The sequence below is a fragment of the Castanea sativa genome, chromosome 12, assembly GCF_040712315.1.
Source record: "Castanea sativa cultivar Marrone di Chiusa Pesio chromosome 12, ASM4071231v1".
Lineage (NCBI taxonomy): Eukaryota > Viridiplantae > Streptophyta > Magnoliopsida > Fagales > Fagaceae > Castanea > Castanea sativa.
In genome coordinates this window covers 38,373,474-38,389,617 of record NC_134024.1, presented here as the reverse complement: position 1 = coordinate 38,389,617, position 16,144 = coordinate 38,373,474, and the positions used below count along the sequence as shown (strand labels likewise).

The following is a 16,144-nucleotide window of genomic DNA, read 5'->3' as shown; positions in this document are numbered from 1 at the left end:
TTAAATATAATATATTTAACTTAAAAAAATATTTATTAAATATATATTTAAATATATAATATATTTTAAATATATATTAAAATATGGGTGGGTCGGGTCGGATTTGGTGGGCTTGTAATTTTATGACCCAAACCCAACCCGACCCACTACAAAAAAAAAAAAAAAAAAATTATAACCTAACCCAACTCAACCCACCAAGCCCTAAAAACCGACCCAACCTGTCAGGTCGTGTCGGATTTGGTTTGGTTTGGCGGGTTGGTGAGTTTTCTACACACCCCTACTCACACTAGAGGTGAGATCAACTTCAATTATCCGATTAACATATATGCCAATATTGTCCATATTAACTAAATACAAAATATCTAGAGTCGGCGAGTTATCAAAAACAACAAAATCTTCAGCCATGGTGCTGCCCCATCTAGCAAGTGCATCCATGCATCGATTGCCTTCTCTAAACACAAAAAGTGTTGAACATATATTTTAATAATCACAAAAGTTTCTTAGTTTGTTGGATGCCTAAAAGTAAAGCAATTATATATGCTTCTCACTCTCTAGCTAGATGGTCTTTAGATTGTAATTTTTTTCGTTCCTATCTTTAATGTCAATAGCCCCCTTGTTTTGTTTATACCGTGAGGGGTGAGACAGGGCGGTCTCTGTAGTTTGGTTTCTCTAAGCTTATTAATAAAATTTTATGATCATCAAAAAATAAATAAAAAATTGTACTTGAATAGGTAGTACGTACTACGTAGTGGTTGAATGGATTGAATAGTGACAACATAAAATACTAGTTAAGAGAGATTTTTTCATGCGCGCAGCAACCAGTGAAGGAATAAAGTGAATATGATTCTGTAATTTTGGAGTGATTGACTAATGGAGAAGGTAAGTGGGGCAGTAATTCTGAATGCGTATTAGAACAAAAATAGTAATTTTTATTAAATAAAAAATGTTGTAATAAAATAATAAAATATATTATATGATTTGGTTCCAAGTTGTAATTTTTTTTTGTTTTGAGAAGCAAGTTGTAATATTAAAATAAAACTTAAATTTTATATATACGAAATATCTTGCTTAAATAATTATATTATTTTTAAAAAAATCAAGAGAGAGGTTATATTTTATAATTTTTTATTTTTATAATTGTTATGTACATATGGAAATTTTGTATATTTGTAAGGGTTTTACTAATGAATGCTCTTAGACTTAGGGCATTAATTAATAAACCATTTTAGGAAACATTTTATGGGAAAATAAAAAAATATCTAACTTTTTTGATGATTTTTTCAATTTTTCATAAAAAGTTCTCTAAAATAAATTATTAATAGGGGTGACATTACTAATGCTTTTGGAGAAATGGACCCCCTAACTTGATAAAAAAGAATTATATGTATAAAATATTATTTTAATTTACCTTTAAAAATATTTTTGGCATATCCTGACTTAAATCTTGCACACTTTGACATTTAGTTCAGCCTAAAACTAAACAACACAAATCAGTTCATCCTAAAACCAACCAATAATGTAAATCATAGATCTCTCTCTCTCTCTCTCTCTCTCTCTCTCTCTCTCTCATGAATCTCTTTTCTCTATCTGACTATTGGTATAGTAAATAGTGAGTGTTTGTAAGTTGTAAGTGCATCTTTTTTTATTATAAATTTATATACTATTTGTATAAGTGTATTTCTGATACTGATTGTGTGCGTTATTTATTATTTATTTTTGTTAACATGTTATTTGTGTAAATGCGTGTGTGTGTGTAGTATACATATAATATAACTTTATATAATTCAATAATTGGGAAATATAAATGGTTTGTTACATGTGTGTGTATTGTTATAATGTTATGATAACATTTTATTATAAAGTTAGTGATTAAAAAAAATATTAAAATTAGTGATTTTTCAAACATTTAATTGGATAAGTAGACACATAGTATATTATTTATATACGTATGGATGAGTAGTGTGACTCTTTGGTTCAATAATTAATATAATGCATGTGAGTTGAGTTTTGTTATTCAGTTTAATATATTTTTATAAAAACAATGACAAATAGATAATGACAGTTGCATAAAAATACAAAATGTTATACAAAGTTTTCAAAATAAAATAATTATACGTATTATAGAGTATCTATAGCATTCATCTTAGAGAGAAATATATATTCATACAATTTACCAAAAATGCCCTTAATATTAGAAGGGTAGAAGGGTAGAGTATTTGGTGAATTTACTTAAAATTCTTTTATGCGGATTAAAGTCAGCTCACATGCCAATCAAGTGAATTGGTACTTTTTGTTGTTTTTCACCGTCAAAAACCAAATAATTGCATAAACAGTACATAACTCGAAACCATTCCATATTTTGTTCCAAAACAAGAAGGTTTTTGCGATTTAACTGGTGGCACAGTACATTGGTCTATTATTGAGAGAAATTTGGATAAGCTTCGGATAGTTGGGATAAATTGGATTACGAATATCTCAAGAAAAAGAAAATTAGATTTAGGAAACTTGAAACTACAGCACGAAGAAAAGGTTGTGAAGTTGTTTCATTATTTTGTTCAGTATCCTAAACCTTTATCTTAAGGAACTCTAGAGTCTAGACTTCAATGTCCTGAAACACTCAATACTTTGATCATTTAAGACTTTTAACTATTCTCTAACCTTTTCCTGACCCAAAAAAGTTTGATTTATACTATTATTTATGTATATGAAAACTCAAAATTAAATATAATTAATCTCATGGGATAACTCAATTGATAAAGAACTACTACATCTATTGAAATTAAGGTTACTAATCTTAAACCCTCAGTCCCTGTGTTCTTGGGGCTAAATTTACTCATGAAAAAAAAATACAAAATTACATATTTTTCTCAAACTAAAAACATGAAGGTAATTTCTATTATTATTATTATTATTATTATTATTTTTTTTTTAACAAGAGCTATCGATGACACTAACTTGTTACCAAGTGGGGCATTAAAGTGGTTGAATATGTGTAAAATTGCTTAGGTTGGATGTGGGTCCCCAAAGCCTTCGCCCGTGGATAGCCATCATCTTTGACGTCAAATAATAATAATAAAATTATCAATTATTTTAGTATAGCAATTACAATCTCTCTAATAGGTTGAAAAAAAGCGATCCAAAGGTTCAACCCACACAAAAGTTGGTTTGTCATTTTCTTTTTGGTTAAATGTGATTTGTAATTAATAGATGGTTGTCTGCAGTTTAGATAGTGATGTTGTGGGTTTATCCCTGCGTCTTCTATTGGCTTTTGAAAGACACAAATCACATTTTCCTTTTACTCTATTGTGTTTGTAGTTTAGATATTCAGTTCTGTTTTATTTCTCCAGCTTCTCTTTTTTGAAGTATTTTGTATATGGCATATAGTTTGCCGGATGTAGATCTTCTTTGGATAATTTCACCATTAAAATTTTAAAATCATATTAATCTATTTTTTGGGTCATGAAATTTTGAATATATAGCTGGTAGAGATTGAAAAAGCTCAATGGATTATTATTATTATTATTGATAGAAGTTTTGATCTTTTTGGATGTTAGAGCATCTGGAATGGGTTTTGTTTGTGGATATACAACATCCAAAAAAATAAAAGAAGGAAACTTTGTTATTTTTTTATGGCAAACCAAACATTGAAAAATGATTATCGAAACATTTTTATGAACGCATCCAAACATTGAAAAACAAAATGATTTTAACATATATTGTTGCAAAATATTTTACAATGAAACAATCGAACCTATAAAAGGGAAAAAATTTGTTTTAAGTTTTCATATATAAAAAAAAAAATTCCTGGTTGTATATTTACTATAAATTTTTTTTTTTAGAAAGTTTACTATAATTTTTTTAATAGAACTAGGAAATACAAATTCATGGTTCAAATAATTAATTAAGCAGAACACACTTTTTTTGTTGGGAGTTGAGTTGTGTGATTTGGAAAAGCACCGAAATGAATTGAATATGAATCAAACGTGGTGGCCACGTAAGGCTCGTTGACAAAGCGCACCCCTCGCGTACGCACTTTATCCAAGCCAGCAGTCACGCCCAGTCATGAGTCATCCTACGTGGCCTCTAACATCCCTATCTTGTACAATGCATGTTTTACATACATAAATACCCTCACCCTTTTTCTATAATACCGAATTTAGCCCTGCCCCTCAATGCCCTTGCACTTTTTTGGGAGAGTAATTCCACGGTTGTAAGTTGTAACCAAGAGATTTGAACTTTGATGTTTACTTAGAAAATATACCGCGGTATCTAATAATTAATCTGTTAATCAGTTAAGTTATAAAATTTTTAGCAAAATAACTATTGTTTTGAATTTTGCAAATATTATGATGGGATATAAATCTTATGTACCAATTTTTTTTTGTTTTATTTTATGTTCTACTAATTATAATTTGCCATATATTTTTTTTTAATTTTAAATTTTGGCTATTTTATAAGGAAAGTTAAATAAATATATAACAAATTGTGATCTGTGGAACATAAAATGAAACATAATAAGTGGTAGAAAGGATTTGTATTCATTTATAATGTGCTAATCACTTGAGCTATATGAGCAATTAGTATCAACTTACCAAAATATGTGTCTTCCTATTTTAAGATAAAAACTTACTTTTCCCATTCAACCATATCAAATTTCTTAACTTGAATCTTATTTCATTTAAATATTCAGTTTTTTAATTAATTCTCACTTTTTAAAGTACCTACTTTTTTCATCAAAGTTACTAAAGGGTTATTTAGTAGTATATTTTGAACAACAGTTTTCAGTGTTTAAACAACATTATACGTTCATAAACTTTTTCACTCACACGTATTTTCAAAAAATACAAACAACATTACTAAAACAATATTACCGAACGGGCCCTAAGACAAAAGAACAGCATAATACTAATTCAGGAAATGAACAATGCAGCCCTAAATATAGGGAGCACTGTTGCTAAATTCAAAAATAGGGACAGATGAGTGATTTTTTGTTTTGCTTACCTATATTCACGACTTACCCCATTTTACGGAAGCTGCTATTAATGCTAGATTAAAAATAGTGAAACTTGTAGTACTTGTTACACTACACTTAAAAATACTAAGAAGTATAGGTGGGAATCACAAAGCTGTTAACCATTTCCTTACACTATTCCAAAGAGAGTTCAGTCATTGGTCATCATTTCTCAATACACATTTTAGTTGTGTTGACCGCCGGCCCTTTCTCTCTCTCTCTCTTTACGTATACATATAAAAAATACATATTTTCCCGCAAAATTGGACTGGTATAAAAGGCACAAAAAAAGAAAAGAAAAAATAAAAAAAACGTGAATAACAATCCAATTCACCAAACTCCATAGTCTCTTTCTGTTTCAGTTTCTGTTGCAGTTGTTTTTTTTTTTTTTTTTTTTTCTCTCTAAAAAAGTGCGTGAGTGTGAGAGCCCAGTTAGTTAACAAGTCCATTTTCTCTTTCTTTTCTTTTCTTTGAATCTCTGAGAGATCGCAGCGAAGCCATCGCTGCGATCGCCGATACGACGTCGTCGTCGATGGTAGGAGGAGTCGGAGTAGGAGTAGGAGTAGGAGTTGGACCAGTCGTGGCGGTGGTTGACGAAGGAGGATTGGGAAAGCGGTTCTGGATCAAGGTCCGAAACGACACCGCTGCGGTTCTCTACTCGCCGTTCTTCGTTTCTTTAGCCTCCGGTCACTTGCTCCCCGAAACGTTTCGCCATTGCATCTCTCAGGACGTCCATTTCCTTCGAGCCTTCGCTCAAGCGTGAGTACAAAACGGGAAACGCTTCGCTCTCTCTCGCTCTCTCTCTCTCTCTCTATATGTAAATCTGAGGGTTTGTGAATTGGTTTTTGTTTGTTTGTTTTGGTAGATATGAAATGGCGGAGAATTGTGCGGACGATGATGAAGACAAGAGCGCAATACGGTGCTTGAGGAAACGCGTGCTCGAGAAGCTTAAAGCGCATCCTACTCTTGTCCAAGTAAGCTAAGCAAAGCTCTTTTCTTTACTTTACTTTTTCATTACGTCCTGTTTGTCTCCTGAGAAAACTAACTATTTCACAATTAAAGTTTTTTTTTTTTTTTTTTTTTTTTGGATGATTAGAAAAGCGATCGGAGATTTCAATTTTTCTTGTGTCTTTCTTGATGCTTAATCTTTAGTGAATTGTCAGATTGATCCTTTTTTTTTTAATTATTTGTATATTTGGTTCTTGGATGATACTGATTGCGTGAAAGATAAGCAACGTTATGTTTTAAAAAAATAATTAATATTAGTTTTGATCTTTGTTACTGAAATCATGGATGTGATTGAATTATTGTTATCATCATTGTATTCATGTTCAGATTAATAAGTAATAAAAAAGAATTATCTTGAGTCTTGACATCTAAGTACGTTTTTTTAAGAATTAAATCAATGGTTTATTGCATTGATTAGATAAGTTTCATTCTTTTCTTTTTCTTTTTCTATTTGTTGATCATGTAAAGTTTCGGATTGATCTTTTACTCGAGTAATTTTCATATTATAAATAAAATCGATCTTTTACTTATCACTAATCAATGGATGGAAGTGTAACTTTGGCATTGATCTCTGCTAAATTGATTGTTTTAGCTAATCAATCAACATAAAACTAATCATTGTCCTTTATTTTCTGACTATGGTGATGGTACTGGTGAGATAAAAATTTTCTTATGTTTGAGAGATTAGTTTTCCAGTAATCAGTGTCCCAAAAAATATATATTTATATAGGGGGTGAGTCTACCAATCATCGCGTCTCCCAGGCCCTGCTAAAGTGGGATATTTTTGTATTGGGTATGAAATTTTGTTTCTTGTAAGATTAATTCTATGTTGATTAGCCAGTCTCTATAGGCACCCTAAGAATCTGAGACCCTGTCCCTCTCTTTTTTCGCATTTGTAATTTGGGTATTCAGGAGATTGTTTTTTTCTTGTAGACAAGTTATTAGTATTTAGTAGGGTTGAGAAATTCTGTACTTTATTCATTTATTGTGATGATTATTTTATGCCTATATTTTGTACTCTTGTTGGTTTTTATCATCAATATAATACTTACAGGATTATCATACAGGAATGGGGTTTTGAACTCCCAGATGAGAGCATTCCCATCAGTGCAACAGTCAAATTCACTGATTTCTTACTGGCAGCGGCCTCAGGGAGAATTGAAGGAGAAAAAGTTCCTGGTAAAATTGCAACTCCTTTTGAGAGGACAAAAATTGCTGCTTATACTCTTGCTGCTTTGGGACCTTGTATGAGGCTCTATGTCTATATTAGTAGTGAGATCCAGGCTCTTCTAAAACCAGATGATAGTAATCACCTGTACAAAAAATGGGTTGACAGCTATTCTTCTCAAAATTTTGAGGTCCGTCATATTTTCAGTTGCATTTACTATACAATTTTGTTCAAACCTTTTGTGTTAGAAAAAAATGTGTTGAGGTTGTAGGGGAAATATGTGTTGTTAGTACTCAATAATCTTCTTTCTGAATTCAGGCATCAGCTTTGCAAATCGAAGAAATGCTCGATAAACTAAGCATTTCTTTAACAGGTGAAGAGCTTGAGGTCATAGAAAAGCTTTACCATCAAGCTATGAAACTTGAAGTTGATTTTTTCTGTACTCTACCAGTTTCTCAGAAAACTGTGGTACCTTTGGCTCGCGTGCATGACCCTGCAGAGCATCATTTTACCATATTTTGTGACTTCGACTTAACATGCACTGCATTTGATTCCTCTGCTATATTAGCAGAGATTGCAATTATAACAGCACCAAAGGCCGACTCAGATGTATCTGAAACCCAACTTGCTCGGATGTCATCAGCCGACTTGAGGAACTCATGGGGTGCTCTTTCCGCCCAATATACTGAAGAGTTTGAACAATGTGTAGATAGCATGACAGATAGCAAAAGAGGTTTGCTAGCTGACTGGATTGCCTCTCTTTTAATACATATAAAAAATAATAACTTTATGCTTGTACTCTGAGTTTAATATCCTGAAAAGTTTAGAAGTTAGTCAGATGAGAATTTTCTGTATAATGACTACACTTGTGTTGTTCCAGCGGAAAAATTCGATTATGAAGGTCTGCATAAAGCCCTTGAACAAGTTGCAGAGTTTGAGAAAAGAGCAAATACAAGGGTGATTGAGTCAGGAGTACTCAAGGGTTTAAATCTAGAGGATGTGAAACGGGCTGGCCAGCGTCTCATTCTTCAAGATGGTTGTAAAAGTTTCTTTCAAAAGATTGTGAAAAATGATACCCTGAACACTGATGTTCATGTGCTTTCATACTGCTGGTGTGGTGATCTCATTAGGTCAGCTTTTTCATCAGGTATAATTTTCATACACACACACACGCGTGCGCATACGGGGGGAGTGGTGTTTCTGTATAATTATCACTATGTAGAGAAATCTCTATGTAAGTTAAGAAAAATATTTCAAACAAATGTCAAAAAGAAAATATTTACTAATCTTCTTGATTCACTCTTCTAGATTCATTTGTATATGAGGGTTGTCAATCAGCCTATGTTGCTTCTATCAATAATGTGCTGTTTAACATACTCAAGATTGATAACAAGAAAATATATTTAGGTATCAAAATGATAAAATCTAGATTTATCAACATTGAGGTTCAGAGAAGGAATGGTGATGATGATGGTAGTGGTTTTGTACTTGAGCACTTTTTGCTGATTGACAAACATGTGCTGAGTCGAAGAAGAGTGTGATATTTGATAGATAAAAGAAGAGGAATATGATATTTGATAGATAATGTGTTTGTGATTAATCACCAATTGATCAACTGTAAAGCACAAAATATTTCCTGATATTAAAGTTAAAAAATGATAGAAGGAATGCAGATATATGAAGCCCTGACCTGGTTTGAAGCGAAGCATAGACAGTGGTCAATTAACTAAAATATAGAAAAATGAAGGCTATCTGAGGGAAACCAGGTAGGGATATGAAGTTCAGTTTGGTTACGATCTAGTCAAAATGTTTTCTCAGACCTTGTGAAGCTTTCTGATTGGGAGCTGAACTTAAATAAGTAATTGATTCATTAGTTGTTGCTACACACACATTCATACCCTTGGCAATATCGATTTTCTACAAGTTTGTTTTGCACACCATCTGGTTGATAAGGAGATGGAGGTGCTTCAAGCTTGATTTGAAAGATGGTTCTTGAATCATTACTCAGCACTAGATTACATTGGCATGCTTCAGAACTCCAATTTTCTAGCTAGAGAATAATTGGCAGTCTCAGTTGCTTTCATTAATCTAAATGTGCGGCTTTGCTGCTTTCTTTCTAGTTTGTGGATGGCTCTGGAATGCAGATTCATGCTGTAAATCCGCAAATTCTGAAGTTTGGTCCACTGTCTTGTGGTGGAATCACATTCTTGAACTTGATAGCCACTCTTTTTTTCTTTGTACTATTTTTGCTACAATAAAGACAGGACACACACCCAGAGGGACACAACCCAGATTCTTCCCCTTGGGAGAGAACCGGAGGTACCACCTGGACTAGAGGTTGGGTGGTGATACCCACTCCCTTGTAAATTAGAATAATTTGACATCATAATACTTATACTGATGGGGTTTCATGTTGAATGAGGTGTCTTTTTTCTTTTTTTAAGAGTATGCATGTTACAATATTAGAGGTGATGTGAATGAATGTACCTTTCCTCTTTTTCCTCGTCTTCTTTAATGTTGGCATAGATGATTTAAGTTTCTTTTCTATTTTACTAAGCAGGGGACTTAGATGAGTTAAAAGTGCATTCGAATGAGCTTACTTATGAAGAATCTGTCACTACGGGTGGCATTGATAAGAAGGTGGAGTCTCCCATGGAAAAGCTTCAAGGCTTTAATGAAATTCTAAACAACTGCAACAGCAAAGGCAAGCAGTTGACTGTCTACATTGGAGGCGCAGTGGGTGACTTGCTTTGTCTGCTTCAAGCAGATGTAGGCATTGTATTTGGTTCAAGTTCAAGCCTAAGGAAACTGGGAGATCACTTTGGTGTTTCTTTTGTCCCGTTGTTCTCTGGTTTAGTGAAGAAGCAGAGAGAACTTGTTGAAGGTGGCTCCGGTAATTGGAAAGGGCTCTCTGGTACTCTCTATACAGTCTCTAGTTGGGCAGAGATACATGCATTCATTTTGGGGTCATAAGTACCTCTCTCTTTCTCTCTTGTGTCTTCTCGTTAGAAAAACTCTCAAGTGAAAATACATTACACAGTAGGATATATAGAGTACAAATGGTGGCTATTTTTAACTAAGGGCCACGGGTCAGCCCTCATTCTTTTTTTCTTAGGGTCTGCCGCCCAGAAATATATAGAAATTTTACTAGTCAATATTAGTTAGAGTCAGATACAGTCTATTCTTTTGATTGATCTCCTGTTTTCAGCTTCAGTTTTTCTTCAATGTTTGTCATTTGATATGTGAATTTGAAGTTTCAAACGTGTTCATCACGATAAAGATTTCAGTGGCAACTTAAATTCGAGGCAGAGATCTATCAATTTGTTTGTCTAATGAGTTTATATGTCAATAGATGCTTTATTTATGAAAATTGTTGCTAGTAAATTATAATATTTTTGGAGCTCCTCTACAGCCTATTAATTGCATATACATGCACAAACTGGCATGAATGTTCGCTAGTATAAGTTTCAGGTATTATTTATGTAATTGAGTTTGGAGTTATCAATGGGAACTCGTACCTTCAGGGACACTTGGGTGGTGGGCTGAAATAGAACTGAAGAACATGTTGTAAATTTTGGAGGTCTCAAATTCCTTTTACCACGTTATTTTTTAGCCTGAATGGAAAATAGAACTAAAGCTCAATCTTTGAACTCCTTCGCTAATGAGAGGAGACTTGGTAGTCTGTTTTTGGTGGTCAATTTGTAAGAGTTGATCAAGACTTGACTTGACTTGACACTGTTCAATGACAAAAGGTCAAGTTAATTGGTTAATTGGCTTGTGAGTTGTGATGACTCACCAGGTTTCCCAGGAGACAAAGCAATCTAACGTTGTAGTCATAACACGTGAGACTAGTTGATTGGCTTGTGATGACTCCCCAGCTTCGTAGGAGCCAAAGTAAAAGTAAATCCAACCTAGTACTCAACATGTGTAAAGACTTGTTCCATCAATGAGTTCTGAATCTCTTCCCATCCCATCCCATCCATAAAAAGGGGTGGAGGATAATAGAGTCTTCAAAATGCCACTAGTATGTCAACTTACCAATAAAATAGGCTATATCTCAAAATTGATTGGAACGGAACACTTTGTTATCTAACCCACTATAAGGTAGTATTTCACAAATCTCTTGCATTAACCCAAAAAAAAACAATTCCAATAGGACTACGAAAGACATAATAATAACTAGTCTCATAACACGCGCTTCGCGCGTGCAATAAGACTTTTCTTTTTTAATGGTCCCATTTTATTAAAAAAACTGTATTTAATTATTTTATATATATATATGATTTTTATTTTAAAAATCTAATTTATAAGTGAATAAATCAATTTAAAAATTAATAGGAGAGTGGTCCTATTTTTTAGGCAATATTTTAGTGGGAGTTGGAGTTGCATTTTTACCAGATTGTCCTTTAGTTTTGTCTCTACTTAAACATAAGACTGTAGGGGCATTTTTGAACTAAAAAATGAGTTTTTACCGGATTATCCTTTAATTTTGTCTCTATTTAAACATGGGACTATAGGGACATTTTTGAACTAAGAAAATAGGAATCCAAACAGGGAAAGCCCCTTAAATAATAGTATAGATAAATAATAAGTCAAAATGAAAATGAAATTTCCTTGTATAAATTCAAGAATAGATATAATGACTAGATGGTAATAATAAGGATGAGAGAGACAGACATCAAAAGTAGGTGCTCCTACTCCTAGTGTCGGTATTGTTTTTTGATGAATCCTAGTGTCGGTATTGGTTGCACCAGCGATAAGGACGTGCATTGTTTTCTTAGCCACCCTAAGCTAAATAAAGGTTGTCTAGGACATTGCAAGATTTATGGTTCACAATCTCTATTCCCTTTCCTTTTTATTTTATGGTTTAGGGAGGATTTTATAACAATTTCTGAATTTTAAAAGTTTCTATTAAAATTTTAAACTTTCTAAACTGTCTATTCTCATCTTCAATGAGTCACTTTTAATAAGTAATGGAAACTGAAACAAATTGAGCTTACATCTGTTGCATGAACACCCTATCGTATTTTAGTGCCAAAAAAAAAAAAAAAAACCTCACAAATTTATTGTATCTTCATTAAAATGTGTTTAGTTATTAGGATTTTTCAAGTCGTTTTGTAGATTTATTTTAGTACCAAAATCCTATTAGAGATTATATGAAATGTTTTTGGTGTTCAAATAAGTAGAGTTTATGTGGAATTTTGTTATTTTTAGTTCAAAGAGCCTTATAATGGATTTAATTGTGATAATTTTAATACTATTAAGTTGATATTGATGCGTTTAAAAATTCAGAGTTTAATTTATAAATAAGGTCAAATTTTGAGGTTTCTTATGTAATTAACCCTTTGTTTATTTGTGAGTTTCAATTAGTTTAACTGGGATATGGGGTTCAAATCTTGCCTATATCAAAAACCAATTTTTGCCTTAATATAATGATAAAGAGCAATCATTATCAAATAAACATCATAAGTTTGAAATTCTATCTTATTTAAACAAATCTTTCTTAAAAAATTCCTTTATTAATTGTTATTGTTATTTAAAAAAAAAAATTCGTCCATAAAATATAGATCATGTTCCTTTTTTGTGCTTCAAACTTAAAAATTTTCATTTTTGCCCCTGAAAATTTAAAATTTTCTATTTCCTCTTTTTGTCAACTCTTGTTAACTTTTAAAGACAAATACAAAACCCACTAGATGAATTGAGCCTAAGAGAATCTCCCTAGACATGGGGGAACTCAAGGAGGGAGGGATGGGGTATTTATGTAGTCAAGGGCAGAGCTAGGATTTTTTGTTTGGGAAAGCCAAATTTTGATACTAATATGACAGTGAAGAGTCAAGACAAATCCCCCACACATATGCATAAACACACATATAAATCTTAATATTTTAATACTAGAGTAGGTCATAATTTATAGATATATTGTATACAAAAATGATTAACTTTGATACATGCATATTCACAAAATATTTTTTTAGGAAAATTTATCACCTTTTAAACCCCAATTTTTTTTTTTTTTTTGATAGGAAGACCGAAAACTTCATTAATCAATCAAAACAAGAAAGATACATTGTGGCAAAGAGCTTGCTCAATAAAGCAAGGGTTCTCTTCCATCCAAGCATGAAAATCAACAATACCAATAGCATGTTTTGCTAACAAATGTGTTGGCCTATTTCCTTGTCTACAAGTATGTGAAAATATCTAGAATGATATTAGACATGTACAAAAAATATCAACAAGAAGAACTTAGTTTCTCTTATAAAAATATTATGCTAGATGATGATTTATCATAGAATAAAATCCATCTTTTCATTGTAAAATTGTCACTTCAATATAAATTACAAAATTATCTAACAAAATGAATTAAAAAAAAATAAAAGGACCACTAAAGTTTCCAAGGACATGAATGATCTAAATTTTAATAAATACAAGAGCAAATTTTATAAAAACTAAATTGAGAAAACAAAAAGTACATTGTCACCAAGCAAAAGTGTAGCTCCGCCCTGTATTTGACACAGGAGTAAAGTGGCAATTACAAACATGGTGGCATGAAGAGTATCCAAATAAGCCTATAGCCCATTCCAATCAGTTTCTTAAACCCAACCATGTTGATTTTCAAGACCAGCAAATCAAGCCATTATTTTCCCAAAAATTCAGAAGATATTTGAAGTCATTTTCTTCAAGAAGTCAAAGAGTACTTAATGTTGGTTTCCTAACATTCGGTCATTATGTTTTGTTCCTCTTGACACCCTCCTTCCAGAGTGTCCCAAGATCCAACAAGGTCAATCTGATGACAGTTCGGCCCAAAAAGCTTTCCTTGAAGATCAGAATAACATCCCATATTTTTAAAACATTTTTTATTATTAATTAAGTCAAATGGTCTTTATTTAGTGTCTCCTAGGATGAATCAAAGTTTATGTTTTATTCCTCTTAGGCAGACAACTACTTTATTGTGTTTCTAAGTTCCTAAGAGTCATATTTGACTTTGGTCAAGTTAAGTGAATGTATTTGTTATTATTTTCATTTTCCTGTGCTTGGGGGGTTGTTCCAAGCTCTATTTAAGCCTTTGGCTGAATTCATGGTTGTCAAAATAGCGATCTGAATCGAAGAATCATACGATTTTACGATCCCACCTCACCAAAACGTTTAAAATCGCACTAGAATCATAAAAATGGTAGGATCGTGTAGGATCATATAGGATAGTAGGATCGTATGGGATCCTACCGATCCTACCAAAAACATAATTTTTTTGTTTTTATTTTTATTTTTATGGGATAAATTTTTTGTTTTAATGAAGCTTTAAGAGTTTTTATTTTTTTCATGTTGTGATGGTATGACTTTTTATTTTTTATTTTATAAAATTATGTCAACCTACGCAAATATTTTATAGTTTCTAGTTCACTTGTAATCAAAATGAAAGAATACTTCATTTCTAAATGAGGAATTTGATGTTGGCTTTGCTGCATTTTAAGTTATAATATTGTTAAATTTGTTTTATCAATATAAAAATTTGTGTTTTAATATTACTAAAATATTTTCTTAAAATAATTTTATCAGTTATACTTGTATTTGTATATTGATTTATTGATTTTTTTTTGAGCATGCTCTTTAATTGTTGCTAAGTGGTATAACTTGAATAGTTGAGTGTGAAATCGTATTTTAATGTCTTTTACAACTCTAATATACAAATATATAATATTTACATAGATGACGATAATTAGAAGTTTAGGACGGTGGTTATAAGAACCTTAGAATGAGAATAATTAAATGTTCACTTCACCTTAATATTCATCTTACTTTTGGATTTCATATTGTAGTTAGCTAGTTTCCATTTGCTAACTTATTTTAGATTTCAAATTTGGAACTTAGAACTTAGAAATATATTCCATATGTTTTGATAAATATTTTGGCATTTGGTTGCTAAAAAAATATTTATTGAACTTTTTATATACATTGGGTCAAAACTTAAATATATTTATTTCGTTAGTATAGACTTAGCAATGTATGACATGCAAATTGTAAGTGCACAATTGCACCTGGACCCAAAGACAACTACGGGCTCAGGCCCAATGAACCTTAGACAATAAAATTTGTAGAGCGTGGGCTTGTAACCTAGATTAGAAGTGCTGAGGACTTGATAACGGGCTAAGAGTTACAAACACATGTAGATAACGAAAGATAACTGAAAATAGGCCTCCTCAGACGTAAGCCGAGGACCACTTATGTATTATTGCTATTTCTTCTTTAGAAATTACAATTCTTAGTTTCTTTCTTTGTTGCTGATCCCCCCCTTTTCTCTGACCTCCACCCCCCTTAAATACTTCCTTCCCTGATACTTTTTGGACAGTGACTAGAAGTTTCAGTCTTACTGTTCAGGGGTCACTTCCCCATTAATGCGGCCAGGGAGGTAGGCGCAGAGCCTTTTAATGCGGAGGTGGCAGCCTTTGCCCTTGATATTTTCTTTAACACTGGTGCATTTAGAAGGTTCAGGGTATCCCCTTTTAACCATTAGTATTTCCAGAGTTATACCTTGACCTTCATAATGAAGTTTTGAGTTCTCTTGGATTTGTCCGCGGAGAAGCTCGTTCTCGGCTGTACCCTCGAATCCTCGGCGTATGGGCCAATTCGTAGAGTTTAATTCTAGAGTAGGTCGGCCCTCCATGCTACAGTCCAAAGGCCCATATGCCCACTTGGGTCCTTTTACCCCCCACAATAACCCCTCAAAACTCTATTTTTCATCATCCGAGGAGAAAAATAGGGTTTTGATCCAACGAACACTTTCCCCACACGTTCTGTAAATAACTACGCGTGTGAAGACCATTTCGCGTTCCAGAGGATGCCACTTGGCGGTTTTATTTTCAAAAACGCGCGCATTTATTACCGTAAGTTATACCTTGTCCCCCACGTTCAACGGTGAGATGAGCATCCAACGGTCCTTGTTACTCCATGAAAATTTGGGC

At 32.6% G+C, this 16,144-nt stretch overlaps 1 protein-coding gene across 1 annotated transcript; it reads left to right on the top strand.

Moving 5' to 3' along the window:
* The first annotated feature begins 5,372 nt into the window (after nucleotides 1-5,372).
* On the top strand, nucleotides 5,373-10,520 carry LOC142621038 (bifunctional TH2 protein, mitochondrial-like). The gene is made up of 6 exons (XM_075794357.1): nucleotides 5,373-5,770; nucleotides 5,877-5,985; nucleotides 7,087-7,377; nucleotides 7,506-7,920; nucleotides 8,068-8,334; nucleotides 9,748-10,520. The coding sequence occupies exons 1-6, from the start codon at nucleotides 5,544-5,546 to the stop codon at nucleotides 10,158-10,160; spliced, it is 1,722 nt and encodes a 573-aa protein (XP_075650472.1). The 5' UTR covers nucleotides 5,373-5,543; the 3' UTR covers nucleotides 10,161-10,520.
* The last annotated feature ends 5,624 nt before the right edge of the window (nucleotides 10,521-16,144 follow it).